At 40.5% G+C, this 26793-nt stretch overlaps 3 protein-coding genes across 4 annotated transcripts; 2 read left to right on the top strand and 1 right to left on the bottom strand.

The window, feature by feature from the left end:
- Positions 1–554: 554 nt before the first annotated feature.
- zgc:172182 (coiled-coil domain-containing protein 89) lies at positions 555–3168 on the top strand. The gene is given in 7 exon segments (XM_087173253.1): positions 555–677; positions 1412–1884; positions 2282–2412; positions 2488–2709; positions 2712–2796; positions 2884–2983; positions 3082–3168. Coding segments are annotated over 7 exon segments (1146 nt in total). The 5' UTR covers positions 555–629.
- LOC111653068 (ATP synthase F(1) complex catalytic subunit beta, mitochondrial-like) lies at positions 2629–6636 on the bottom strand. The gene is made up of 10 exons (XM_023403526.2): positions 6479–6636; positions 5747–5920; positions 5463–5637; positions 5089–5210; positions 4777–4961; positions 4463–4621; positions 4250–4372; positions 3952–4164; positions 3639–3840; positions 2629–3548 (listed from the first exon to the last, which is right to left on the bottom strand). The coding sequence occupies exons 1-10, from the start codon at positions 6582–6584 to the stop codon at positions 3451–3453; spliced, it is 1557 nt and encodes a 518-aa protein (XP_023259294.1). The 5' UTR covers positions 6585–6636; the 3' UTR covers positions 2629–3450.
- A 3757-nt stretch (positions 6637–10393) lies between these two features.
- Positions 10394–26295, top strand: col28a2a (collagen, type XXVIII, alpha 2a). 2 transcript variants are annotated; one of them, XM_023403531.2, is made up of 36 exons: positions 10394–10547; positions 10766–10912; positions 11160–11734; positions 12308–12328; positions 12459–12518; positions 13660–13713; positions 14441–14485; positions 14580–14606; positions 14702–14746; positions 14852–14896; positions 15280–15333; positions 16533–16601; positions 16727–16795; positions 16956–17024; positions 18822–18890; positions 19530–19598; positions 19714–19782; positions 20145–20213; positions 20326–20397; positions 20546–20614; positions 20705–20776; positions 21033–21101; positions 21231–21299; positions 21408–21476; positions 21579–21647; positions 21760–21828; positions 22043–22111; positions 22358–22426; positions 22518–22598; positions 22929–22964; positions 23049–23085; positions 23780–24337; positions 24475–24791; positions 24905–25157; positions 25285–25476; positions 25560–26295. In XM_023403531.2, exons 2-36 carry the CDS (start codon positions 10777–10779, stop codon positions 25565–25567), a joined length of 3723 nt encoding a protein of 1240 aa, XP_023259299.1. In that variant the 5' UTR covers positions 10394–10547; positions 10766–10776; the 3' UTR covers positions 25568–26295. The 2 variants fall into 2 exon arrangements, with proteins under 2 accessions (XP_023259299.1, XP_023259298.1); XM_023403530.2 differs by having other exon boundaries at positions 10394–10557.
- Positions 26296–26793: the final 498 nt, after the last annotated feature.

Here is a 26793-nt window from a genome sequence, read left to right as displayed (position 1 = left end):
GAGCCTTGCTGTATGCATAACACTCACTTCCCCACATTGAGTTTTATGTTCACATACGACAAGAAAATTGTCAGTCATTGTAAGAGTGTTTTACTTGATATTAAACCGTTTACGTGTTGTTAAACCGATGCAAGGGTTAAAAGCCACAAATTGCCATAAATTCATTATCAGACCCTGGAGGTTTAATGTACTAATAGGCCATGTCCACAAAGATTTTTAAAGTAGCTTGTGAATTAAAAAAAATAAAATAACGGAAAAGTAAACTGACAATAAAAAGCAACCTTAAGACAACAGCTACCACTCAATAACTGAGTAACTAATAATGTACCAAAATGAAACAGGACTTAAGCAACATAGGAAAACTATACTACTCCTTCCACCATGATTATTCGAGATGTGCATTACCTCCACCGTTGGTGACTGATAGGAAGACGAACACCGCCATCATGCGTCCGAGCAGCGGCACAAACGTTCCTTCTACCGCAGCCACAAAAACAGAGAGGGCCGCTCGAATGTGGTTGCCATTAGCAACCGAGCAACTGAAACTCCGAAATACTTCCTACGAAAAAGTGGAACTGAGCAATGAGTAAAAAATAACACGTACAATCGGGAATAGGCCATTACTCATCATGTCCACTCCTCCGAGAAATGCAGAAAACTTCATGAACACGACGGAGGTACAGTATGTAAAAGTTAATGACGTCAGCAATAAATCTGTGCAAGTCCACCGTTTGCTAATGAGTCTGCAGAAGACTTGTCATTTCACATTTAATCTCAAGTTATGCTACTGTCACAACTGTCACATAATCTTATACGAGTGGTATTAAAATTATTTTAAAGTCTAAATTAACTTTAAATTTAAAAACAGCTAAGTTAGTAAGGTGTAAAATGCAGTTGAGGTAAACTAGCAACTGTCAACTGTCCAGCAAATTTTAATGTCTTAAGATACGCCAAACTTGACTTATTTTCTTCTAAAAGGATCTAATTTGCAGATATTTGTGAATTTATTTTTCTTTTTAAGCATGCATGGCTGGATTAACCTAGAATTTGTTGTTGACTTCCCATTCATTTGCATTATAATTACAAGAAATTCAGAAATCTTAAGTTGAATAACAGAAATTTATTGGCAGCCATTTTTTATAGTTGGTATAATCCTCCAAGTCAGTTTGAAGACAAAATGCCAAACTTGACTGGTGTCAGCCTCTCACATGAGAATATTTTTTCCTATGATAGTTAACACTAAATAACACACAGGGCTTTTGACTGTTGAATTATTTTATGTAAAATATCTCAATAATATTGATATCAGTGTCAGCCTCAAAACCCCCAAAATCAGTCAAGCTTTAGTTTTAAGCTGCCACAAGTGCCTGTCACTCATGTTTTAACACTGGACATTTGCCCTTGTTCCCAGGATATGGACATTATTCAGAAGTCACTGGACAAACTTCTAAGTTTTTCTGCAGAGGATATGACAGAAACAGAAATGCTGCGGTCCAGGATAGATGAACAGTCAAATCTGATCTGCATACTGAAAGAGAGAGCAGATGAGCTGCTTTTGCGATGCCAAGCCCTGCAAAAAATCAACACAGAGCTGGAGGACACATTAACAGACTGCCAGAAAGAACTGGGTGGCGAAAGAAAGAAAGCAGAGTTATTAGAGAAGAGATTTATGGATTTAGCTGCCAACAATCAAGCCATTATTGCTTTCATGGAAGAATACAAAAGTCTGAATGTCCAGTTAAAGGTGGAAAACAAACAGCTGCAGTCAGAAAATGACACACTTTTCTCCCAAAAATTACAAGATAAAGAAGTGTTTGTGCAAAAACTGATGCAAGATAGCAAACTGCTGACAGAGAATTACACAAATAAAGAAAATGAATATCGGTAAGTTTTTCTATTTGTCAGACTACAGAAACTCAACATTTTTAACTGATTAATCGTTTAAGTCATGTATCAAAACTGCTACCAATCATTCACTGGTTTAAGCTTTTAAAATGTGAGGATTCAGTTATTCTGTTATGTTATCTGATTACAGAACTGTAAATTGAATATCTTTGGGTTTTGGACTGTATAAAAGCAATTTCAAGATGTCACCTGGGGTTCTGCAAAATTGTGATGGGCATTTTTCAGCATTTTATAGACTATTGAAAAAAAAAAGTAATCAATCTAGATAATAAGTAACTTAAATATTTAACCATTAGTTGCAGCCATAGTTGCTCATTATTTAACATTTACTTTACACTCATCATTTTGAAGCTGTATTTTACATCTATGTTTAAAGGGAGAAATTAGCTGAATACCAGTCAAAACTCCTGCAACAGGCAACTCAGCATCAAGCCAAGGAGGCATTGCTACTTGATCAATTACATGATGCTCAGCAACAGCAAAGAGATGCTGTAGATGCGTGCAAAGGTGGGTGGTAAATGTTTTATCATTCTCGAGAAATAAAAAGCACTTGTAGTATTGTGGCCTTCTTTCCACAATCAGGTATGAAGCTGAAGCTAGGAATGGCAGAAGAAAAGCAAGCTTTGAAGGAGATCAACACGAGAGAAAGCATAACAAGCCTCGCCAAAGAGAAGGACAAACTATTGTCTCTGTCTATGGAAAGAGGGAGAGTGATACAGGTGATCGACAAGAGTATTTGTTCACTTCACTGAAATTACAGCTTTGCAAAGAATTAACTGATCACTTCATGTACGTATGAATTGATTATATACAGGAGAAACAAGCGAAAATCCAGCAGCTGGAGAGGAGATGGAAAGAAGAGAAAAAATCCCGAGCTGAAGCAGAGAATAGGTAAATCATGTATGAACAATCTTTCTCATTGCACTGCTTGAGTATAACAAGTATCTCAATCTAAATTTGTCTTTGGCCTTGCCTCAGGTTTGAACAGGAAGCAGAAGCAGTTAATGCAGATGTAAAAGTGAAGTCTCTCCAGTGTGCTCTTGATGAATCCACAGGAAAGTATGAGAAGCTTAAAAAGGTTTGTTGAAATCTGCAGTATTGAAGAGTGAAATCGACAGTGGCCTACATCGAGTTAAAAACACGTTCAACATGTTTTCGCTTCCAATTACTTTACAGGATTTTGATGCCTTCAGAGAACACAGCGCCAGTCTCCTTACACAAGAGAGAGAGCTGAATAAGAAACTTCGCCACATGATAGGCTAAACCTTATTATTATGTAAGTGTTATGTCTTCTTACCAATGAGACATGTTTTCATTAAAACAAATGTTCATTTTCACCAAGAATGTTTGCTGACTGACGGTGCAACTAATGGGAAAAAAACCATGACAAAAAAAAAAAATTTATATATCACAATGTCATTTTTTAATTTCATCTTCAACCACAACACAACATACTTAGCATGACACCTTAGAAGTTCCTCAAATAGAAATCATACTGTACAAATATTTATCTCATAAAACTTTCCAACCTTGCAGATAAATCACTTATGAATGCTCCTCTGCCAGTTTCTCAGCCTTTTGGACTACTTCTTCGATGGGACCCACCATGTAGAAAGCTTGCTCTGGCAGGGGATCATATTCACCTTGAAGAGAGAAAAGAATAGCCATTACTCTTAAATTTCCATTAAGTTCATCCCATTTAATAATATTTTGGCCTCCGTGCAGCACTCTACCTCCTAGAATGCTCTTGAAGCCTTTGATTGTTTCCTTGAGAGGCACCAGCTTGCCCAAGTGGCCAGTAAAGACCTCTGCTACCTGGAAGGGCTGCGACAAGAAACGCTGGATCTTGCGAGCGCGAGCTACAGTCAACTTGTCTTCCTCAGACAATTCATCCATACCCAGGATAGCAATGATGTCCTGCAATGATTTGTAATCCTAAAACAACAAGAAAAATTTAGCCGTTATACAAAATTTTAAGTTTAGTTTTGGATTGCAGAAATTGTTGACAGTCATTCAAAATTTGTTAACATCCAACATGAGGCTTGCCTGAAGAATCTTCTGTACACCACGAGCAACATCATAGTGTTCTGCCCCAACAATGTTGGGGTCCATGATGCGGGAGGTGGAATCCAGAGGGTCCACAGCAGGATAGATACCAAGCTCAGCAATAGCACGAGACAGCACAGTTGTCGCATCCAAGTGAGCAAAAGTTGTGGCAGGAGCAGGGTCAGTTAAGTCATCAGCAGGCACATAGATAGCCTGTAACACAATTAACAATTTTAGTACAAATAATCAAGAAAAAGCAAGAGTGTGCTGACGTGATTAGCATCTTGTGTCTTCTCACTTGTACTGAGGTGATGGAGCCCTTCTTAGTGGTGGTAATTCTTTCCTGCATTGTACCCATATCAGTGGCCAGAGTAGGCTGGTAACCCACAGCAGAGGGGATACGACCCAACAGGGCAGACACCTGAAGAAAAATGACACAAATATTCAGACACAAGATTTATATGCAACAACATCTGCAAATAATGAAAAAAATCTATGTGGTATTATGAACCTCTGATCCAGCCTGGGTAAACCTGAAGATGTTGTCAATAAAGAGCAGCACATCCTGTCCCTCCTGATCACGGAAGTATTCGGCAACAGTCAGACCGGTAAGAGCAACTCTGGCGCGGGCACCTGGGGGCTCGTTCATCTGACCGTACACCAGCGCTACCTGAGGACATGAAGTTTAGCATGAATTAAACACAGAATAGATTTACATGAATCCCATCCAAACTGATAAACTACACTTTACATCATGTGCTACGCTTTGCTAAGGATCTTAATTAGAAAAGCTAAACTGTGTTTTAAAGGAATTGAGGTTGTTACCTTTGAGGTGGTGTCTTTCAGGTTAATGACACCGGACTCAATCATTTCATGGTACAAGTCATTTCCCTCACGGGTTCGCTCCCCCACTCCGGCAAACACAGAGTAACCACCATGTGCTTTGGCTACATTGTTGATCAGCTCCATAATTAATACAGTCTTGCCGACACCAGCACCACCAAAAAGACCTGAAGGAATGCAACGTGCAAAATAATCAATTATCATGACAAGCATGTTTGAAAATTTGATTGTTGGCTAAAAAATAAAAAAATAAAAAATAATAAAAATTCTAGAGGGTAATTATGATCCACCAACCAATCTTTCCACCCTTGGCGTAGGGTGCCAGCAGATCGACCACTTTGATGCCAGTGACCAGGATCTCCTGCTCCACACTCATGTCTGTGAACTCAGGGGCTTCGGCATGAATAGGAGCAGTCCTGCAAGATAATAAACGTCATGATTAAATATACGATTTATAGGATATATTTTTATTGTCAAATCTCAAGAAAAGACCCAAGCCACCAAAATAACAAAACGATGGCCGTGCAGCTGCCACAGACAGGGCAGGGAAGTCAGAAATACTTTAAGAAACTGACCAACACAATGTTGGTTTTGGTATTGCCATTGGTTTTGTTGACATCAAGAAAACTACAGAATAACTCCAGCACTGTGATCCTCTCAATACTTACTGTTTGGTGCTAATTGGTCCCCTTTCATCAATGGGTTCTCCAATGACATTCATGATCCTGCCCAAGGTCTCAGGGCCCACAGGGATCCTGATGGGGGCTCCGGTGTCCAGAACCTTCTGACCACGAACTAGACCCTCTGTACCGTCCATGGCAATAGTCCTGACAGTGTTTTCACCTGGAGAAACACACAAGAAGAGAGTAAAGACAATGTTCAAAGTTCATTAACAGGTACCCAAACAGTGATTTGTCGAATAGTATTATAAGGATCACCCCAACCCACTCACCCAGATGCTGTGCCACCTCAAGCACCAGCCTGCTCTCACGGCCAGCCACCTCAAGTGCATTGAGAATGGGAGGAAGGCCTTCATCAAACTGGACATCCACCACAGCACCAATCACAGCAACGATGCGGCCATTGGCCAGTGCAGCCTGAGCAGCTGGGGCAGCATAACCCCTGCCTGGGAGGACAGTGACAGGAAAGGACAAGGACAACATATTAAACTTGACTTCACATGAAACAGCAGCAACTAGATTTGAAAAATAAAAATATTTTTAGTCACTAAAAAAAAAAAAAAAAAGAGACTAAAATATGATCAGTATACCCATGTGAGTAACACAAAATCTACAAGACAGAATATAATATAAATACATATTTTGGTGCGTCATGATAGAATTACCCATATTTTGTTGTCACTGAAACTCAGAGTTGAAATGTTCAAACATGAAGTGAGTCAAACATTTGACTTGTACTGAGTTACTTTGAAAGGTCATTGAATGGAGTCAGAAAACAGGAGAAAGACTGGCGCTACACCTTGACTGAAGTAACATCATGACGAAATAAAAACTTAATTTAGCAGCTGTGATTGAATAAAAATCACTTGATGGCAAATAAATGAGAGAGAATCCAGGGTAAAGTTGAGGCCTGACCCACCCTGTATGCATCCATTTGTGTTAGAGACAAGTCACGGGACATATAATCCTGACAGTCGACCCATGTTTAAAAAGTATGCACTTACTCAAATTAAGAGCTGCATGTCTCGCACTGATCGTCTTTAAAGAGTTAATCCCAGGCTTAAAAGCCTGCAGAGCCCCGCTGCAGCACCGTCCCACAGCACCCAACATGATTAAGATGGCTGAAGGTGAAGGCACACACTGGGCTACGGACGATTTTATACCGCTGAACCCAACGGCTAAACTGAGCATGCGCACCCTGTCGGGATTTTATCCCTTCACTTACCGCAGGAGGGCAGCACTCACCTGTCTACAACCTTCCCCAATACCTCGACTTAATCAGCTGCGTCATGCAGCATTAAGATCCAGTGGGTCACCCAATCTTAGAGATTTGCATGTGGTAAGTAAAGCAGAACATCACCCAAATATTTCTATAAATACCACTATATTGAAAATAGAAGCAGTTTGGTGGGTTTTTGTATGTATGTTCCTCTGAGTACTCTGTAGGTGTTATTTTACACACTCAGCTGTTTCTTTACCCTCCTTTTATAGAGGACCGGCCTGAATGTGCCGTTAAGTTAGTTTTATTTCAGAGAACATTTCAGTGTGTCTGTAGCACAGACTGTATATGGTCAGTAGAAAGAATGTATATCACATTTCTTAGAGACTTGGCCAATAATCTCAAGTATACTATAAGTCTTGTGGAAACTCGTGCCTAAGATTTGAAATCCTACCTCAAGCATTTGTATAAGCACTAATCTTCGGTGCAGAACCCTGACCCACGGTGTTTTGTGTAAAGTTATACATCATGATAGAAGCAGTGGGTTGGGATAGGACATTTTGCACAAGGTAATAGTGACAAACTAACTTTTTGGCTCAAATACGGTTTAAAAAAACTGAAGATGAAATTCAGTGTCCGGACACAAGCTCAGGGGCTTCAGTTTCTCTTGATCATCTTTGAGACGTTTTCTACACCTTGATTGGAGTCCAGCTGTGGTGAATTCAATTGATTGGACCTGATTTGGAAATGCACACACCTGTCTATAAAAGGTAGCACAGCTGACAATGCATATCAGAGCAAAAACCAAGCTATGAGGTGGAAGGAACTGCCAGCAGAGTGCAGAGACAGGATTGTATTGTGGCACAGATCTGGGCACTGGACTGTTCAGTATTACAATAATTACTTGTGTGGTGCTGGAAAGTAATGCAATCATTCACAAAAAGAACACTTTTCATGTGTATATGTCTTTTAGTTTCACTTTGATTCATTTCAGTGTGCAAAAGCAAGGCCGGAGAAGATGCTGACAGAATCCTGTGATCCATGGGAGGGAGTTGGGAGGAGAAGGTTCTCTTGAAAGGAGTTGTGGGACATGGGAGGATTTCAAACCAGCTTCATTATACAAGCCACATATGTTGTCCTGCCATCTCCTAGGAACCTCAGCAAATGGTATGCTGAAGACCCTAAACGTGCCCTCTCTGTCCATCTCAGGAAACCTAAAGTATATTCTTGTTGGCTACAAGATGAGCCTTACACAAGCTATTCTGGAGAGCAGACGGACAACCATTAATGTAGTCAACGCCCTTCCTCCTCTGTCATCTATCCAGCACGTATAACTTGTTAATTTGTCCATGAAGATGTGAATCAACCCAAGGCCTCCACTACAAAACCAGAAGCTGGGTAGCTGGGAGCAACATGGGATTGGAAGCCACAAGTGGATCTGGACCATTTCTCTTCGCTCTCTACATGACTGAGCTTACTAAGGCTCACCCAGTGGAAGTTGGATGCAGAGGCTTCGTAGGCATATCAACTAGCTGACTGCTTAAGGACATGGGAATCCGAGGCCAGGCCCGACGTCAAGCCATCAAAGCAATCTCTGGCGCTGCTGAAAGGGGAAGCCAGTGGCAACGGATTAAGAGGAGAGACAACACCTAGGCTCCAAAATAACAAAAGAACAGGATGACATCATGGTGGGTGTATGATGGGCACCCACTTTAAAACCCTGAGGTTCCCACTGACAACAATGAGATCTCAAGGTACGTGCAAACAAGGGATCACCTAATCACCTATTCCTAAATAGAACCAAGTTGATTGATCTGCCAATCTCTTTCCCACCTCATTTTATATGGCCTGTAAAACTGTCATTGGTTGAAGTTGGTGCCTCTACCACATAAGTAGTCACAAACACAATGGGGAACATGAACAGTCATTTTCACAACTCATAAATGTTGCTGCAGTATATAGGAACACTATGATAAGTTGTCATTCTTCATAAACCAAAGTGACGGGCTGTATTTTGCCAAGCCATCATTCAGTGCAACATTCCTCTGTGTCAGAGTCTCCTTTAATTACTTCTTGCCTGGAGCTTTGGAATACAAAGCTTCTTCACCTCAAGCACAGCAGGGAAAAACTCTTCATGAATCCTCAGCCAGTCTGCACAGGAACAGCCCTATCTTTAAACCACACCAGGAGGAGTATGCTGAAAGGTCAGCTCTGGTAGTGAATGGTCAGATGGTCATCTTTTAGGGTCTGGGAGGTGAAGTACCACCTGCAGCTTTCAGTAATTCATCTTCTCAAAGATATATTGCATGCCACTCGCCTTCTAAGTGCAACCCTCTTTCAATATTAGGATAATGGAAGGAAACAAATCCCGACAGCTAACAAAAGAGAGCTTAAATTTAGGGCACTAACAGCACATACGCTTATTGGTTGAGGTTACTGTGCAGCCCTCACTGCTCGTAATTTGGGGCTGCGTTACACACTAAGAAATTGGACAGTGAACTGGGCAGTATTGACACTTCATTCCAAGTGTAGTGACTGTTGGTGTTTGCCCCGATAATCGTGATGTACTCGCATGATTCAGATCTGTTTCTAATCTGAAAAGACACTACATATGCGTAGCTCATACTATTCTTTTGGACAATATTTCAGAGATATTGCTGAGCACTTATCCTTCGCAGTAAAGTTAGCCCATTTCATGGATTGGTCCAGTTGATGTCTGTGCTGAAAATGCTGTGGTCATTGATCTGATTGCCCCTTTTCTAGTATCTCTAAACTAGTTGTCATGGTTTAGTAATTTTAATAATTAATTTAGAAAATGTAGGACCTTTTTAACCCTTTTTCCTCAGGCAGGACTGTTATGGTCATTCCAAAGTCCAGCGTATAGACCAAAGGTGACCAGGCCTTTGCCATTAGCACCTCTAACCTTTAAAACATCCTACCTGTGGAATTTATGCTGGCATCAATGCCACTTTTTTATGCCTCCTCTTTAAAATCCTTTTTAATCCTTTTTTATTGTTTCAATTTAGTCTAAGTGCTGTTTTATTATAAGGTAACTTTATTGTAGTTTATATTCAACATTTTTTGCAAGCTTTTCTATCTTAAACTGTTTTATTTGCAAAATAATCTCCATCCACTGTTAACAATGCATGCTAGTATTAAATTAGATGTATATAAAATTCCACTCCTCCTCCTCCTCGCACACAATCATCAAAACAAAGAGCTTTGAACCATTGTTATCCGAGCCTCACCACGTAAAACTCAACATCAGACATTTTATCCCCCCCACAGCAAATCCTGTGCAAATAAGCAGAACTGAACAGTCAATATAACTGTATTTAAGTGTATTGTATGTTTTAAAAAAGTTTAAATATGCAGGAGCTCTGATCTAGAAGCGGGTAGTTATGGTTTTATAACTTTTACATGAAAACAAGACCAAGTCTGACAAATTACAGTACATGATAACTGTATGGCATTTTGATATGAGTTACTCCACAGTAATATACAGTTGATTGTACTTGAAGTGATTAAAACACCAAAGTCAGTAAACACACACAATGTTGTTTCACTGTTGCAAACATATCCTAGCAGCCTTCCCCTGCCCCGAGGGCAGAGCTGGAGTCTTGGCAAGGCTCCACAGGATCTGCCTCCTTATAAAGGAGGAGTGAGTGTCTCGGGGTCTCTCACTCTCGGCTCCCCAGAATGACCGACCCTGCTGCTGCTGCTGCAGAATCAATGAGCTAACGGGAGCTCACTGTGCACTCTGGTCCTCCGCTGTTCCTGTTGCCTTTTCCAACTCTACATTTTGGGCTGCACTGACATACTAGATTTGCAGCACTTCCAAGGGAGGTTGGACTGTGAGTCAATGTGAGGGACATAGCTCAGTTATTTTAAAGATGTACTCCACTTACAAAACAAACTAATATTCAGCAATTGAGTTTGACATTTAATGTTAAACTGTTGTACTGTTAAAAAAAATAAAATAACATGGATGCACAATCTGATTAGATGCACAAACTACTGTGGATTGTAACATTGATTGATTTTTAATTGTTATTGCTGTTTTTCTCCATAGTTGGAGCAAGGATGTTCCCCTGCTTTACGTCAGTGCTGCTTGCCACAGCACTGACCAGTGTCTGGGCCCAAGACTCTTATGACGAGAGGAAAACTAACAAAAAATTCAGGACCAAACCTCTGGCTGCAAATATTCATGATGGACAAGGTAAGAATGACAAACGCCATGAAACAAAATATTATTTTTTCAGTCTTCAGAGCTCATCATATTGCCATGGTATTTTATCTTAAAGCGTTTTATGTGTATGCTTTCTTTAATTTTGACTTATATATAAATGATTGCACAAATCTACTGTATACCTCTGTGTGTAGACATAGATCAGTGAAAGGAATAAGGCTTATTAAATGTTATAATGGCAATCGAGAGTCCTTCATCTTGTTCTTTGTGCACATAGCCATCCTCGATGAGGACTGTAGCTTGGAGCTCTCCTTTCTGTTGGACAGTTCTGAGAGTGCTAAGGACAATCATGAGCAGGAAAAGCAGTTTGCTATGAACGTGGTGGAGAGACTCCAAGGCCTTCGGCTGCAAACCGGCCGCAGCTTGAGCTTGAGGGTGGCTCTGCTGCAGTACAGCAGTCATGTCATCACAGAGCAAACCTTCAGAGACTGGAGGGGCACAGAGAACTTCAAGACCCGGATAACTCCCATCGTCTACATCGGGCACGGCACCTACACCACCTACGCCATCACCAACATGACCAAGATCTACCTGGAGGAATCCAGTCAAGGCAGCATCAAAGTGGCCGTGCTTCTCACAGACGGTATTTCCCACCCGAGGAACCCTGACATTTTCTCTGCTGTTGCTGACGCTAAGAACCAGGGCATCAAATTTTTCACTTTGGGCATCACCCGTGCAGCCAACGAGCCAGCCAATGTAGCCCAGCTCCGTCTACTTGCCAGCTCTCCTGCCTCCAACTTCCTCCATAATTTGCAGGACGAAGACATTGTCAAAAAAATCGTCACTGAGATTGTGAGTATAATACCTTGTCTTTCAGCAGACAGCACCGAGAAAGAAAAGTGATGTATTTGCTTGGAATAAGCATCTATTGAGTTGACACATGGACAGGCTTGTTCAAGTATTTGTATAGAGATGGAATGATGACAATGCACTAGAGAAACAAATGAAAGAATGTGTGTGACAGCTCTGGATTTAAGCTTTTCTCCAGAGCTTTTACACCAAAAAAAAAAAGTTTGACATCTGCATGTGGTCCAAGCATATCCCATAAGAGTTTGTCTTACAATCTCACATCACATTCCTTTTTAAGTAGAAACAACTAGGTTTAAACTGTGATTAAACGTTTGCAATTTATTAAACTTTGACTCCTCTGTCACTAAATGTAACTCATCATTGAAGTATTCAGGAATCTGCCTTTTTATCAGTTTTTCTTTGTTCAGTTTTAACAGTTGCTTGTGCTCCACTGAATGATTATAACACATCCACATCGCTAAACGATGAATAAACAAACCTGATAAGAGTCTGCAATATCTTTCTACAATTCAATTCCTGTCAGATATTTATCAAGTTTGTTTGTTTTCTTTGCAGACTGGCTTGGCTGATGAAGGAGTAAGTATTATTACAATCAGACACCTCCATTTACAGACATTTGACATTTAATAATGTGTAATTAAATGAAGGTGCCCACTTTGACTGTATAGGATTACATTCATCACAAACATGTCTCTTCTTTTTGAAGTGCCCTCTGGCTCAGAGATGTGCTTGTGAGAAAGGAGAGAGGGGACCCAGCGGGCCTGCGGTGAGTATTTAGCCTCAAACTTTTCAAAATATCCCACAACCAAAGTAACAGTTTCCTTTTGAAGTGTCACAGTGGTTTGTCAGAAGGAGGGATTCCTGATATCTGGTGCAGAGAAATCTGACATGAGCCTGATATTCGGAGTATGGTAATTGCGCAGTTTTGAACAATTGGATAATTGCTTGCTTTTTCCCTGTCAGTATAGCCTGCAGGCATTTGCACAAGCAGAGTCAGTGGATAGGTGGTCCTCTCCCACATTCTAAAAGCATACCTATGGCAACAGGGAAAGGAGAATAGACACTGTGGTCTGTTAATCCCAGAGAAATATGTTTGTTGTGTGCCCTGTCTCAGCTAGTTACTGTGCATTTCTCATTCAACATAAGATGTTCCCCATGGAAACCAGAGGCACCACATTTAGGTCTTCTCGCCTTTAAAACCGGACCTTTTGGCCGTCATAAATCTCACATACAACCCCTGCTGCCGCCAGGGTCAGTGAGACAGGGATATGGGATGAGGGACTGCAGTATGGAGAACCAGATATTACACATAATTTCTGTGTGATGCTAGAAGAAGACGATCCCAGCCCCTCTAGACACCCACTTGCACTTTTAGACATATATGCAAACGTCCATTCAATCCCCTCTTCCTGTCGGATGTCAGACAGCACAGGTAATGTGAAGCTTTTCAGAAACCCCAGCAGATAATCATGTTGCTGACAGACAGCTGTGTGGTCATTAACCAGGTGCTTTTTCCTCAGAGGGATTCTTCAAATTCTTACACTCAGACTAAGAGGCTCTCATAATTGCTCTCATTGGTTTAATGGTCACAAACTAGTGATTTCTGGTGGATAGCAACTGACACACACTGTCCAGGTGCATTTCAAGACAATGACCCCTGGCTCTGTGAACAAGACACCTCATGCCCACCTACGGCTTCAACTGTCATGCAGCCCTAAAATCCATAAGCACACACATTCAGCAGTCGACCCAGTGACTTTTTCCCCCTCTGTCTGTCTCAAACAATGTCTGTCTAGAGAGGGAAAACTTGCACTTTGGCTTTGCAAACAATGTACACTGACTGGAGAGGAAAAAAAACTCAGGAGAAGAAATTAATCAATCAACGTGTATTTTGTTTCATTCTCCAGGGGAAGAAAGGTCGCTCCGGAGATGACGGAGCCCCAGGGCTTAAAGGACAAAAGGTGTGTGTTTTTTAGATGGACATATGGACTATGACTTTCTTACCTTGCAAGCTCTTTCAGGAGTTATATAACCCTTTGTGATTTCTCCACATCTAAATTCTGTGTTTCAGTTTTGGAAGAAGTTGTCAGTCTTCCTGAGCTGGGTCATCCAATATCTGTAAATTGTGAATTTTTAGCATTTGATGTTTTTAAAATATGCGTGGTAAATATTGTTTACTTGTGATATACTAATCTGTTATTAATTATTTGTATATGATTGATATATTATGGATAATTATATTGTTACAATAGGGCACTCTGGTTAAATGGAGGAAGTTTCTTTTTTTTCATTTTTAATTATTTATTTTTTTTATAGAAATGTGATATAATATTCATAATTATGTTTTTATTAGTGTATAATCACCTATAACTACGAATCATTGTGTTTTCTTTAGCTTAGAATGAGCCCTTAGGGCCCGCTTTGTTGCACCTCCGTCTTTCTACAGTAGCTCAGAACAGACGAAGAACACTGACTATAGAGAGGGCCTTTCACATTTTTATATTACCTGAAGGCCACTAAAGGATTGTTAAGGGAGGGGTGAGGGGATGGATATTCAGTTGGTTGCAGTCTGCAACCTCACCCCTAGATGCCACTAAATCCTGCACACTGCTCCTTTGGGGGGGGGGGGCTACTTTACAGTGGATAAACTGATTGATGTAATGAAATGGTGTAATCCTGTTATATCAGGGTGAAGCAGGATTAAGTGGACTACCTGGACGAGAGGGTGCTGAGGTAAATGCTGCTATATATGACCAAAATAAAGAAAGTATTCATTATTGTTACATTTGTTTGTTCACACATAACATTTCATTCATTTTAATTACAGGGAAAACCAGGTTACAAAGGAGAGAAGGTATGCAATTCAGGTTAATGACAATGACATTTTTTATTTATTTTTTATTTTATTTTGCTGGACACAGTTTTGCAATACTTGTGATCTTTACACAGGGTGAGAGGGGTGAGTGTGGCACTCCTGGAATCAAAGGAGACAGGGTACGACAGCACTACTGACATTACACATACTAAATATATGTTTACAGTTTGAGCATACTGTATTTGATGTTATGGTCTTTCTCTTCCCTATGCGATGTGCTCCAGGGTCTTGAGGGTGCAGTCGGTATAAGAGGAGTTAGAGGTCTACAGGTTAGTAATAATTCATGTGTTTATAGAGCTCGTTTTTGATTGAAGACTTTATATTGTTTGGACAATCAGACCAAAGAGATCAGAGATGTTTTAACTTAGAATCCATGGGTACTCAGCTATACTTAAAAGTACAGTGCAGGTAATTTCAGGTCACTACTCATTAACATCTGGATGTATATTAGCATGCCATTCTAGATTATTAGAAATACCCATTGGATCGCTGTATGCTATAAAATCCACTTAATAGCAGCAAAGATCACCACATTATGCCACACATTTCCTGCCTCTCCATACAGAGTGATATACAAACATACATGCACATACACATCCCCATCTGTTTCTGGGTGTTTCATCATTAATGGCTGCATGATGTCTCTGCCCAGGGGTTACCAGGACCACATGGAGACATTGGACCAGAGGGCCCTCAGGGGAAGCAGGTCGGCCCCTTTTTGAATAACTCTCACTTACCTTGTTTTGCACATCTGCTGTGACCTTTACATTTCCTTTTTATGATTAGTTTAAACAAGAGGTTGGAGTTTTACCAGTCTTAACCATATAGCAAAGAGGCCTGTTTGTCTGGTAATAGACACCTGTGTGAACATTTGGCAATGACCCAAAGTCTTCCCCATCATTACTGTTCTTCACTAGCACGGGGATGAACCATCCGCAAAAAATCTCACTGCAGGTTCTCCTAATGGCTCGTATCCTGTTTCTGAATACAGACAAGGAAGTGCCTACAGCACTGTCAGCTTCTCCAACAAGATCTGCAGTTGATAACATACATGGAAAATTAGTGTGCCCCCACTGTCTCGCCATGTGAACACATGTAGGTGGCATTTGCAAAGATTGACAGGAGTCTTGGTGGTCCCTGTGTGGTGTAATTTGTATTGGATATCAAAAAAAGACTCCTGTTAGACAAGCCTTTGTATGCATATGTTATTTATATATATTTCTAAGATAATTTAAGTCTGCCCCCCACTTCAAATCAGTATGACTGGGACAAGGAATGATTACTCTTAAGCAAATCATTCAAAGTTAAATTCACATGAAATGCATTAAATGGGACATAGAAACTATAACATTCATTTAAAACAAGCTAAATGATTACATCATATGTCAGGCTCCTTAATTTTGTTTTCCATTTTACCTTAAGATAAACGCTACTTAAACCCCAAGCAAATAAGTAATCCAAACTTTGATAGAGTGAATTGCCTCCAGCAGTTCTTTTGTTATTTTATCATTTGGAGACACAGTTGTTTGGGACATTCCTGGAGCTTAAGTTTAGCTCATATTTGTCCTGACCTGCAGGAAGAGATGAAATATCACGCCCACTACCTCATTTACAGTAAACACAACAGCTGAAGGATTTACAGCATCAAAGGAGCATCTTATCTCCTGCATATGTGCGGGCCTGTGTATGTATACAATCAAGTCTAATTTTGAGTGAGGTAGTATGTTTCAGTGATGCAACATAGTGTTTTTATACAGAGAGAAAAAATTAAGAGGTTAAAAAGATAAAATGATTTATAGGACAACACAAAATGAATAGTTCAGTATTGATGCACTTTTAATGTTAGTTCATGGTTTAAGCTCTAGTGTGCACTGATGATGAGTGGTATAATGTTTGTGGTCACAGGGTGAACGTGGCCCACTTGGCCCTCCAGGAATTCAGGGGGAAACTGGTATTGGACTTCCTGGACCAAAAGTAAGTCATGCTATAGATCATCCTGTGAATATTTTGTTCTTGGAGATTATTCGTGATTGTTTCATTGGTATCTACATTTCTTTGGGTTGCTGTTATTAAACTAAGTTTTCTATATCAATCTGCAGGGTGACATGGGGTTCCAGGGCAGACCGGGTCCTCCAGGTCCTCTAGGAGTGGGTGAACCTGGACTTCCTGTAAGTTCACAAGAAACTGTCTGTGTTATGGAAAACTGTTGAGTGGTTTTCTGTCTGTGATATTTGTTTCAATTGTGATCTGTTGAGAAAGTCCATACAGGTACTTTGATCTGAACACTGTTTGGGTGACGTACTGTACACACCCGCTTTTTTTTAACAGGGACCTCAAGGACCACAGGGTGTTCAAGGGGAAAAAGGACCCCATGGTGAAGGGTTCCCTGGACCAAAGGTATGATTTCGATTCTATCATTAGACTAAACTAAACTAATCAAAACAACGTTGTCAAGGTCAAAACTAGACCATTCTACATTGCTTTGCTTAGGTAAGCCAGTAAGAGACAAAAGATCTTTTTCAAAGAACAATAGAGCAAAGACCCCTCTATCCCCTGCACTGATGACTCTGATGTCACTTAAACCCCAGTGAAGCTGTTCAGCTAACAGCTCAGGGGTAAATATGTGGAACTGCATCAAATGCACAGTGCTGCTGGAAATGCAATCAAGGCCTAAATTAATTAGAAAATATAAGTAAAGAAGTCTGTAAATATCTAAAGGGAAAGAGCAGTGGGAATGACATGCAACAAAGGTCCCCAGCTGGAAGTGAATACATTCTTTGATTTTTGTCTGTGGCTTCAAGGTCTGCTTATCTTGTAGGGGTTAATTCTCTTGAGTCATCTTGTCTGTGTTTACATCCGTGTTGCTCCTCTGCTGAATGCGTCAACTTGATATCAATATAAAATTAAGGGCTATAGATATAAGTGATGAGCAGGGCACAGTTTATAAACCAATTCCTAGCATGTCTTTAAAAGCAATGTTATTTTATTGTTCCCTAATCCAAATTGGCCATTGCCCATAACTAACCGCTTTCATTTTGACCAAGTTCAAAACCTACTTGCACAATTATTGCATGAATCAGCTGTTTGACCCTAAGAGTAGACACATAAGCTGCCAATGTGTGTCGCTGGCATTTCTAGTAGACATAATTCCCAGGCCTGAAATGAACATAAAAGCACACTGTTGACCTTCTAACTGATGTTTGAGAGTGTACGTTTCAGTCTAGTTGTACGTAACTGGGGCATTCTGCAGTTCATGGCCTGCAACTGTCAAAACCAGATCTCACTCTGTTTCCAACTCACTGACTCACAGCTCAGGTGTTCACTCAAGCGTTACTACTGACTCTGAAGTTGATGTGTAAAGCCTGTAAAGACTGCATCTCTTTCCCCCATGCTGCAACATGCTGCACTATGAAACATATACTTTGCAAATGCTCCATCTCCAAAAGGAGATAGCTAGGATTCAACCAAGGGTTTAACATGACATGTAAGAGCGGGTGTAATAGTATGTGACTTACATTGTAATGCGTACAGTGTATACATGGAGATTATTAGAGACAGTCTTACTGTTCAACTGCACAGAAAAAAATCTAACTACAATGAAGTGAGATTATAATACTAAAGAGTAAAATACATTTTGTCAATACCCTCTCACAACAGAACTTGTGGGGAAAATCTGACGCTGGGAGGAGTGTATTAATGAGGTTGTTGAGGATTCTCTGTAAAGGAATCTAAGGTACACTTTTATTTGTTAAAGGAAGCACTTGGAAAATGAACGCTGAAAATGTCCTAAAGCAACTACACATCTGTTTGACCTGTGCCAGACTTCCTGCCTGTTTTAAGTTTCACTCCTCTGCTGATTTCTACCTGTTGTAAAAGGGGATCTGTCAGAGGTGATCAAACCCTCTCTCCTCCACTCACACACATGAAGTAAATATGATCAGGCTTGCATGTCTGCATTTTAGATGTTGCTCATGCTGCTCATGCAAAGAATCATGCAGCCATAAAGGTGTTATGACAAAAGGAGAAAAAATTCCTTGTGCATAGGATCAGTTTGTATCAATAACAAGAGGCTAACAGGAGCCAACATGCTCCTCTTCCATACTGTCTTCACTTAGAACAATGCAGATTTGGCTGTGACCCAATCTCAAGTGGTTGTGATGTAACTGACAAAGATGAATTGATTTTGCTCCTCAGGGCGAACGGGGGCTCCCAGGACCGAGGGGACCAAGGGGACAGCAGGGTGCAGGAATCAAAGGAGACAGGGTGGGTTATAAATGTATCATCTCACAAAGAGAACTCACTGCAGCATGTGTACAACAACGGCACTAATGAAATCCATAAAGGAGCCCAAATGTCCCCTAGGCTATAATTACAAAGATGGCTCCTTGGAACACCAAGCTAAAGCAAAGGGAGATCAGAGAGTCCTTCATTTAACAAGTTAATGTGTTAAAGGTAGTATGGAAGGCCTACACTATGTACTGTAAATACTGTGTAACTAGCTGCTGAGTCCAGTAAGTGATGGGTTGTAGTTTTTTGCATCTGATGGAAGTATTTAAACCTATTGATCATGATGTATTCAACCATCTGGGAGATTGATTGTTCATAAACAATGTCAGCAGCAGGTAAACAGTCAGTGAAGGCACACAAGTCCAAAAAAAGGGAGCAGACGGGAAGAGAAAAAAAAAAAAGGAAACAGGTAGAGGTCATTAGCAGGCAGGCAAACAGGACTGAGGCTGGAGTGATATAAAGCACAATGCAAGATCTGAGGGGCAGGAGTGCACTGAGACTGTATATTCAGTGTCAGGAATATACAGTCTGTTCTGTCATGAAGATTCTGTTGCTACATATTAAATATATGGGACGCATACCTGTATTGACTTTTCTATGCTGTTTTACTTTCAGGGTGACTTGGGGCCTCCAGGTCTTCCAGGGCCAATTGGACTGACTGGATTGGGCATACAGGGAGAAAAGGTCAGCAGACTATTGTTGTCTAAATATTAAGAAAGTCCTGTATCTCACTTCTCTGTCGTACTCCTTGTCACATACAAATGCAATAATAGCACTTCCTGCATTGATTATTGCACAGGGAATCGAGGGTCCAAGAGGTCCACCAGGTGTCAGAGGACTCTCAGGAGAAGGTTTACCTGGACCTAAGGTTCGTTTAAACAGCTGTAAAATTCAAGATTGCATGTGTTTGTATGGTCAGAGAGAGCTGGCACAGTTTATCACCCCTTACAGACTAAGAGTTTGATTCCAGGTCACTCTATATTTACAATTTTCATGCTGGAGTATAATTGATTTAATGTGAAGATTTAATGTAATCATATGACAGTTTGTTAGTTTTTACTGTATAATATCCTGTTCATAATAACATTGTCTAGCTAAACAATGTGTATCTGTTCAAACAGCACACCAAACAAGTTCAGAACAAAATATCAAATAAATTAATAACATCAGTACGTAACAAAGTATGTACGTAGTAAAGTTATTAGAGAACCAACCTATTTCTATTTCTAGGGAGACCAAGGATTACCAGGAGAGCAGGGAGCTACAGGAGAGAGAGGCATTGGTGAGCCTGGTCCAAAGGTAAGCCAACTCATGTCTTCAACCAAATAAGTCAGTTTAATTGTAGTCTGTATTATCAGTGCCAATGTCCTGAATCCATCAAAAATCCAACAATACTATTCTGCGGTTACAGGGGGAGCCTGGAGCAGCTGGTCTGGGTGGCCTGCCTGGTCTTCCAGGAGAGGATGGAGCTCCGGGGCAGAAGGTACAGTACATTATGTCAACTCTGTACCTTCCTTTTCTTTGTCCACTGACTTACAAGGAAAAAATACTTGATTATTTCCAGAACTCTTTGTCACAGCTGAGGAGTTAAAAGGATTGTTTCTTTGTCTCATCTACCTTTCCTCTCTTAGGGTGAGCCTGGTTTACCTGGTTTAAGAGGTCCTGAGGGAGCACAAGGGATTGGCATTCAAGGGGAGAAGGTATGCTTTAAATTATATCCTTGTGTTGTTCATTTTTTTTTTATCAGATCAAATGTTAATAAGATGATGTTTGGCTGTACTTCCGCCCAGGGTGACCAGGGTCTGAGGGGCATCCGTGGGTTACATGGGCCTCCAGGGATTTCAGGACCCTCAGGACCAAAGGTAAGAATTAATGGAGCATTTTATTGTGGTGTGATGGCTTCTGTGATGAACTAGAAAAAAAGCTCCTGTTCCCAACCTCATTCCATTTATTCCATAATGAATATGTTGCTGTCGAAGATTTATGCCGCACTAACCCAACCTTTTGAATAGAGCCAAAAAAACAAGTCCTTTACAGGTTTTTGGCAGCTATAGTATTGTTATAATAGAGTAGAGCATGAAATGGATCTTAAGTCTCTTGCTCACTCTTACTTGCCAGGGCGAACGTGGGATACCAGGCCAGCAGGGCATGCCAGGGCAGCCAGGACGGTCTATATCAGGTCCAAAGGTAAATAAATAAAAACATATCATCAATCTTGGCAGGTAGACAAGTAGCACACTACCAGAAGAATTGCCAGATCGAGTCTGTGATGTATTACATGAAAACATTGATGCTACTTTGTTGTCCTGTCTCCAGGGGGATTTAGGTCCCAATGGGCCCCCTGGTCCTGTTGGGGAAACAGGCCACGGACTACCTGGTCCAAAGGTAAACACTGCCACTTTTATTTTTAGAGTGTTTTTAGATCGCCAAAAGACATATTTGTGTGGATTGCATCATGTTGTTGGACTTCATCACTGAATTTTGTTTAACCAGGGTGATCGTGGTCATCCAGGTTCACCAGGTCCACTTGGTCCGAAGGGTGAAGGCTTTCATGGCCCAGTGGTTTGTATCACCAGCTAATAAAGTACAAATGCTTACATTTTGTAGCTAGTAAAATCCTATGCAAGCAGGCACAGTCTGAACAACTGTATGCACTTTGTTTAGGGTCCTCCAGGCTTGCCAGGTTTACCGGGAGAACCAGGCCCAGAGGGAATAGGAATTCCTGGTCCTAAGGTCAGTGTCTACATGTTTTTTGTTTTGTTTTTTGGACGTTTGATTGTGTGTTTGTGTAGGAGTGTATATGTGCGTATGGTGATGCTCATAATCCATGTCATGTCTGTTCCAGGGTGACATCGGCTTCAGAGGATTGCCAGGTTTGCCCGGCCCACCTGGAGAAGGCTTACAAGGATCACCAGTAAGAAACATTATCTTATCTTACCACACAGCTCGAGCTAATTATAGTTAATAATAAAAATCTGAATCACAGCTAATAACTGAACAAATTAACCTTTAGCAATATATAGATTGTACTACACATGTATCTGATCATTTACTAAATACAAGTCTGGAGGTTGTTTGATTCCTCTCTTAAACTAGTGGTCCAATTACTTCTAAACATTTGTTTTAAGGGTGGTGTTGGGAGACCAGGACTTCCTGGTCCAACTGGTCCTCAAGGAGAAGGTATTCAAGGCCCAAAGGTAACTGTTACCACTTGGTAGAAATGCAAGATCTTCATAATTAGGCTTAATTCACATTTGTACTTTCTTGTCCACAGCAAGTAAGAGTGAAGCAATATGATGTAATTAATTCGTGCTGACATGTTGCACAGTACAGAACTGCCTGACAAACTAGCTGCAGGACAAATCATAACAATAATTTATGATCTTTCAAGAGTTTGGATGCATCTCCTGTGTGCTTCAAGTAAAAGTAGAGTATAATTTCAGGGAGAGCCAGGATCTCAAGGTATGACCGGGCCTAGAGGGCCTCAAGGAGACGGCTTTCCTGGTGCTAAGGTGAGGCATTTAGATGTAGTTTTCAAACATTTTTCACATGATATGTGATTAACTGGTCTCTGACTGATGATATACTCTCTCCTTGCTACAGGGTGATCGTGGATTACAGGGCGAGAGGGGAATGAAAGGTACAAAAGGAGACATGGGAGATCCTGGAGTCCCTGGTGAAGCAGTAAGTAAAACGTCAATAATCAACCTGCCGATGTCAAGTCTCACAAACACAACCTGAATCTACATTGGGAAAATCCAATTAAAATGGCAAAATGTGGGAGCTGTTATTCAGTGGAGAGTGTCATCTTACAATGGCATTTCCAATTCCATCTCCTCGTAAAAAGTATTGTCAGGCAGAGTTAGTAAATTGAGAAATAAAAGTCTCTCCTTGATACTTCTCATAATCTAGAGAAGTAAGTTGAAAGAAGTGCGTGTAGAGTATATGTGTAGCAAGTGTTTGATACATTAGTAATAAAAAGTGACAATATTTTCAACTTTTCTCAAATCCCAGGGGAGGCCAGGAGCAAAAGGAGAAACGGGCCTCACAGTAAGTTTCTCAGTTCAACAAATGGATGACCATTCAGCAAAGTGTTGTGATATTATACTAATTTAAACTTTCCATATTTTTCAGAGAGAAGACATTATTAAGCTGATCAAAGAAATCTGTGGTAAGACCACCAGTCAAATCTAGTTTATTAGTATAACCTTGAAGAAGCTGGTACTTTTTTCATTAACTGCTTTTGACATTATAGGTAAACTATCGTCAAATTTTATTAGTTTGGTCCAAATTCTGGCAGCAGTATATTGTATAAACTACAAATTTACATATTTATTTATTTATTTATTTATTTATTTATTGGCATGCTGGGCCGTGATGGATGGCAATGTTGGTCCATCTGTTGGTCCACCATTTAGGTCCAGATTAAGTCATCTTAACCACTGGATCAGTTACCATGCAATTGTGTACAGACATCCATGGGCCCCAGAGGATCAACCATATTAACTTAAGTGATCCCCTGACTTTTCCCTTTGCCACCAGTAATTTTGTTTATTACCAAACTAATGACATTCCCATCAGCCTCAGCTGTACTTTATTTTGTACTAATTAGATAATTTTAGCAGGCAAACAAGCTCATCTAAGATTGTAAACCTCGTCATTGTGGGCATGTTGATATTAGCATTTAGCTCAAAGCATCCTTGTGTCAAAATACATCCTTTTAAGAGCTTTTCATGTGAATGTACATCTTCCCTAAGCTGGCATTAGGTAAACCAGAGTACTAGAGATTCCAGTAGTCCACTTTATACAAAAAGACACACCTTTTTGAACAAATACTAAAACCTTATGTACCTTATTGCTTTCAGGATGTGGCATCAAGTGCAAGGAAAGGCCCATGGAACTTGTGTTTGTCATCGACAGCTCAGAAAGTGTCGGCCCTGAGAACTTTGAAATCATCAAAGACTTTGTCACACGGCTGGTGGACCGGACCACAGTTGGTCGCAATGCCACCAGAATCGGACTGGTTCTCTACAGTCTGGATGTCCATTTGGAGTTCAACTTGGTTCGGTACATGAACAAACAGGATGTCAAGCAGGCAATCAGAAAAATGCCTTACATGGGTGAGGGTACTTACACTGGCACTGCCATCCGAAAGGCCACACAGGAGGCTTTCTTCAGCGCTCGGCCTGGAGTCAGAAAAGTAGCCATCGTAATCACTGACGGTCAGACCGACAAACGAGAGCCCGTCAAACTTGACATAGCTGTGAGGGAGGCTCATGCTGCAAACATTGAGATGTACGCCCTGGGGATTGTCAATTCGTCTGATCCTACCCAGACTGAGTTCCTGCGAGAACTCAACCTTATTGCCTCTGACCCCGACAGTGAACACATGTACCTTATTGATGACTTCAACACACTACCAGGTGACAATCACAGTCAGTAAATACTGTAAATACGAGGCCTTCAGCAGCGTGTTCATGAAAATATCCAGCTAATTGTTATCAGCTACGAGGTTGTAAAGTGCCAAAAATTAACCAATTTCCTGATTTCCTTTTTTCAGCACTGGAGTCTAAACTCGTCAGTCAGTTCTGTGAAGATGAAAATGGCGCACTTATTTACAATCGCATCACAAATGGACACTGGAACGGCAACAATGGGCATGGTATTAATGGGAACAATGGACATGGAGAGAATACAAATGGATATAATGGCTATGGTAATAATGGTTATGCTTATGATTATGGAAAAAATGGACATGGGAACAGCGGGAATGGTTACAATTACCAAGAGGAGATCCAAAATGAGAGACGCACCAACAGCCGAGGCCGTGGAGACACTTTCACACTGCCCATCAGTGCTGATCCTCTCCCGATTCAGGTCTTTGCTAAAATCCATTCTGTGCTGTTTTACTGAAAATATACAATTTTCTCTACTGATGGTCCAAATTCATCAACTCACTGATAAATTTTTATGTTGTCATCTTACTCCAGGTGGTGGAAGATGATGATGGTGAAGATTTAGACATCAGAGCACACATGCGGGGCGGTAGCACTGTGGCTGTAGTTAACAAAACATCATTATCACCTGTGAGAGAAAGCTCTGTCTCCAGTGAGGCAGTCATATCATCTTCCTCATCATCTTCATCCTCAGCCTCATCTGCAACATCTTCGTCAACACTGGGTTCAGTTTCATCCTTAAACTCTAATCAGGTGCAACCGGTGGTGAATCCAGTCCTGCCTGGAGGTGAGTGCTGCACTCCTGCTCAGTAGTAGTATGGACTGCAGTATGGATTTAGGACACGCTGCTATTCTCATTGAGTACATAAATATTCTTTGGAAAATGTGCATCTCACAAACCATTTCTCCTTCAGAGGCCCCTCTTCTTGATCCCCGCTGTAAGCTCAACCTGGACCAAGGCAGCTGCCGAGACTATAGCATCCGCTGGTACTATGACAAGCAGGCCAACGCCTGTGCACAGTTTTGGTATGGAGGCTGTGGTGGAAATGACAACCGTTACGAAACAGAAGATGAATGCAAGAAGACTTGTGTTCTGTTCAGAACAGGTATGTTTTGGAGATTTTTTTAAAGCAAATATACATTTTCATTTTATTATTCTTTTCTGATTATTTTACTTTCCTTTCTCCAGCTGAATAAAAGAAGTGGATCAGAAAGTGGACTTTTCTACTCTACCATGTGCTAATTTGTTGTTTTAATGTGATTCAGTCTGTCACTTGTGTTCAGAAAATTTTAAGCACTTTTCTAACACTTTTGTCCTCATGCTAATGTGTTTTTTTGGTCAAATAGCAAAGCCATGTTATATAGTCATGGCAAATTGAATCAGATCCTGAAAAACTGCCAAAATGAGTGACTTATAACTTCTACAAAATTGACTATATTACCTCAAAGACATGGTATTGTGCTTAGTAGACCAGAATAAATCTTTAATTCAGGGTTTAAATGTCCTGGGTCTAAATTGTCACCATCAGGGAATTTATGACAATTAAAAATGAATTCACCTACAGATCATTTACAGTATAGATCTTATACCTCTTTGAGCCATGTGCGTTACATACACTGAATATATTTCTAGCAAGACAGCAATAGTGAGATGTTTGTTTACGTTGTGTTGATAGCATTTGCTGAAATATGCTCTGAGTACTTTTGTGTACAGTCTGTCTGTTGTTACAATGTGTCCTTTCAGGTTATACCTGGCAGCTGTAATAAAGGGCCATGTCTGTGTGGGTCTCCTGTGAATGTCACCTCGTGATGAAGATTTAGGCATTCTGCAATCTATCCATTAAAGGCCTGTCTATTTTTGCAGTGTGTGTATATCTGAATATGTTTTGTGTGTTTTTGTAATAATAAAATATGAAATAATAGTGGTTAGCCGTTTTGTTTTATTTTTTGCTTATTAAGCAAAGTAACCAGTATCACTATTACCATTGTAACCATCATCTATGTCCACCCTTCTTTGTGTCTCTAGTAATAACAGAGGGTAGTCAGTGTCATAAAAGTTTTCTTGGTCGTTGTTAAATATTGATAGGTTTTAACTGCCATCAAAAGCTATAGGACACTATTTCAGCTTTTTAGTTTAAATTAGTGTAATGTCATTGGAAATGCAGCACCTAGAATAATAGAGGAAATATTGAAAATGTTTTTTGTTCTTAATTGTGAAAAGTACCGTTATCTAACTTTATTTTCTTTCTAATGCAAAGCACATTGAGTTCTCCCCCTGGGCGTGAATTGTGCTATATAAATTAAGTACATCATACCTTACTCTGTCCATGTGTTTGCAACATCTTAATTGGTAGGTCTTTCCGGCGAACCTGCCTTTAATAAAACACTAATTAGGAGCCCCATTGGGCTTTAATAGTTTGCAA

This window comes from Seriola lalandi, unplaced genomic scaffold (assembly GCF_002814215.2).
Source record: "Seriola lalandi dorsalis isolate HSWRI2012SDOR001 ecotype SW California unplaced genomic scaffold, Sedor1 jcf7180002054140, whole genome shotgun sequence".
In the NCBI taxonomy this organism is placed as follows: domain Eukaryota; kingdom Metazoa; phylum Chordata; class Actinopteri; order Carangiformes; family Carangidae; genus Seriola; species Seriola lalandi.
Note: the sequence above shows the minus strand (reverse complement) of the source record. Positions and strands in the feature narration are given on the sequence as shown.

Excerpts from the sequence above, each read along its gene's own strand:
- col28a2a (XM_023403531.2), top strand. The coding sequence starts at position 10,777 with ATGTTCCCCTGCTTTACGTCAGTGCTGCTTGCCACAGCACTGACCAGT. Across the intron at positions 10,913-11,159 it reads AAATATTCATGATGGACAAG|CCATCCTCGATGAGGACTGT; the intron begins GTAAGAATGACA and ends TTGTGCACATAG. Across the intron at positions 24,792-24,904 it reads CTGATCCTCTCCCGATTCAG|GTGGTGGAAGATGATGATGG; the intron begins GTCTTTGCTAAA and ends ATCTTACTCCAG.
- LOC111653068 (XM_023403526.2), bottom strand. The coding sequence starts at position 6,584 with ATGTTGGGTGCTGTGGGACGGTGCTGCAGCGGGGCTCTGCAGGCTTTT. Across the intron at positions 5,921-6,478 it reads ACATGCAGCTCTTAATTTGA|GCAGGGGTTATGCTGCCCCA; the intron begins GTAAGTGCATAC and ends CTGTCCTCCCAG. Across the intron at positions 4,165-4,249 it reads GCTCCATCACCTCAGTACAA|GCTATCTATGTGCCTGCTGA; the intron begins GTGAGAAGACAC and ends ATTGTGTTACAG.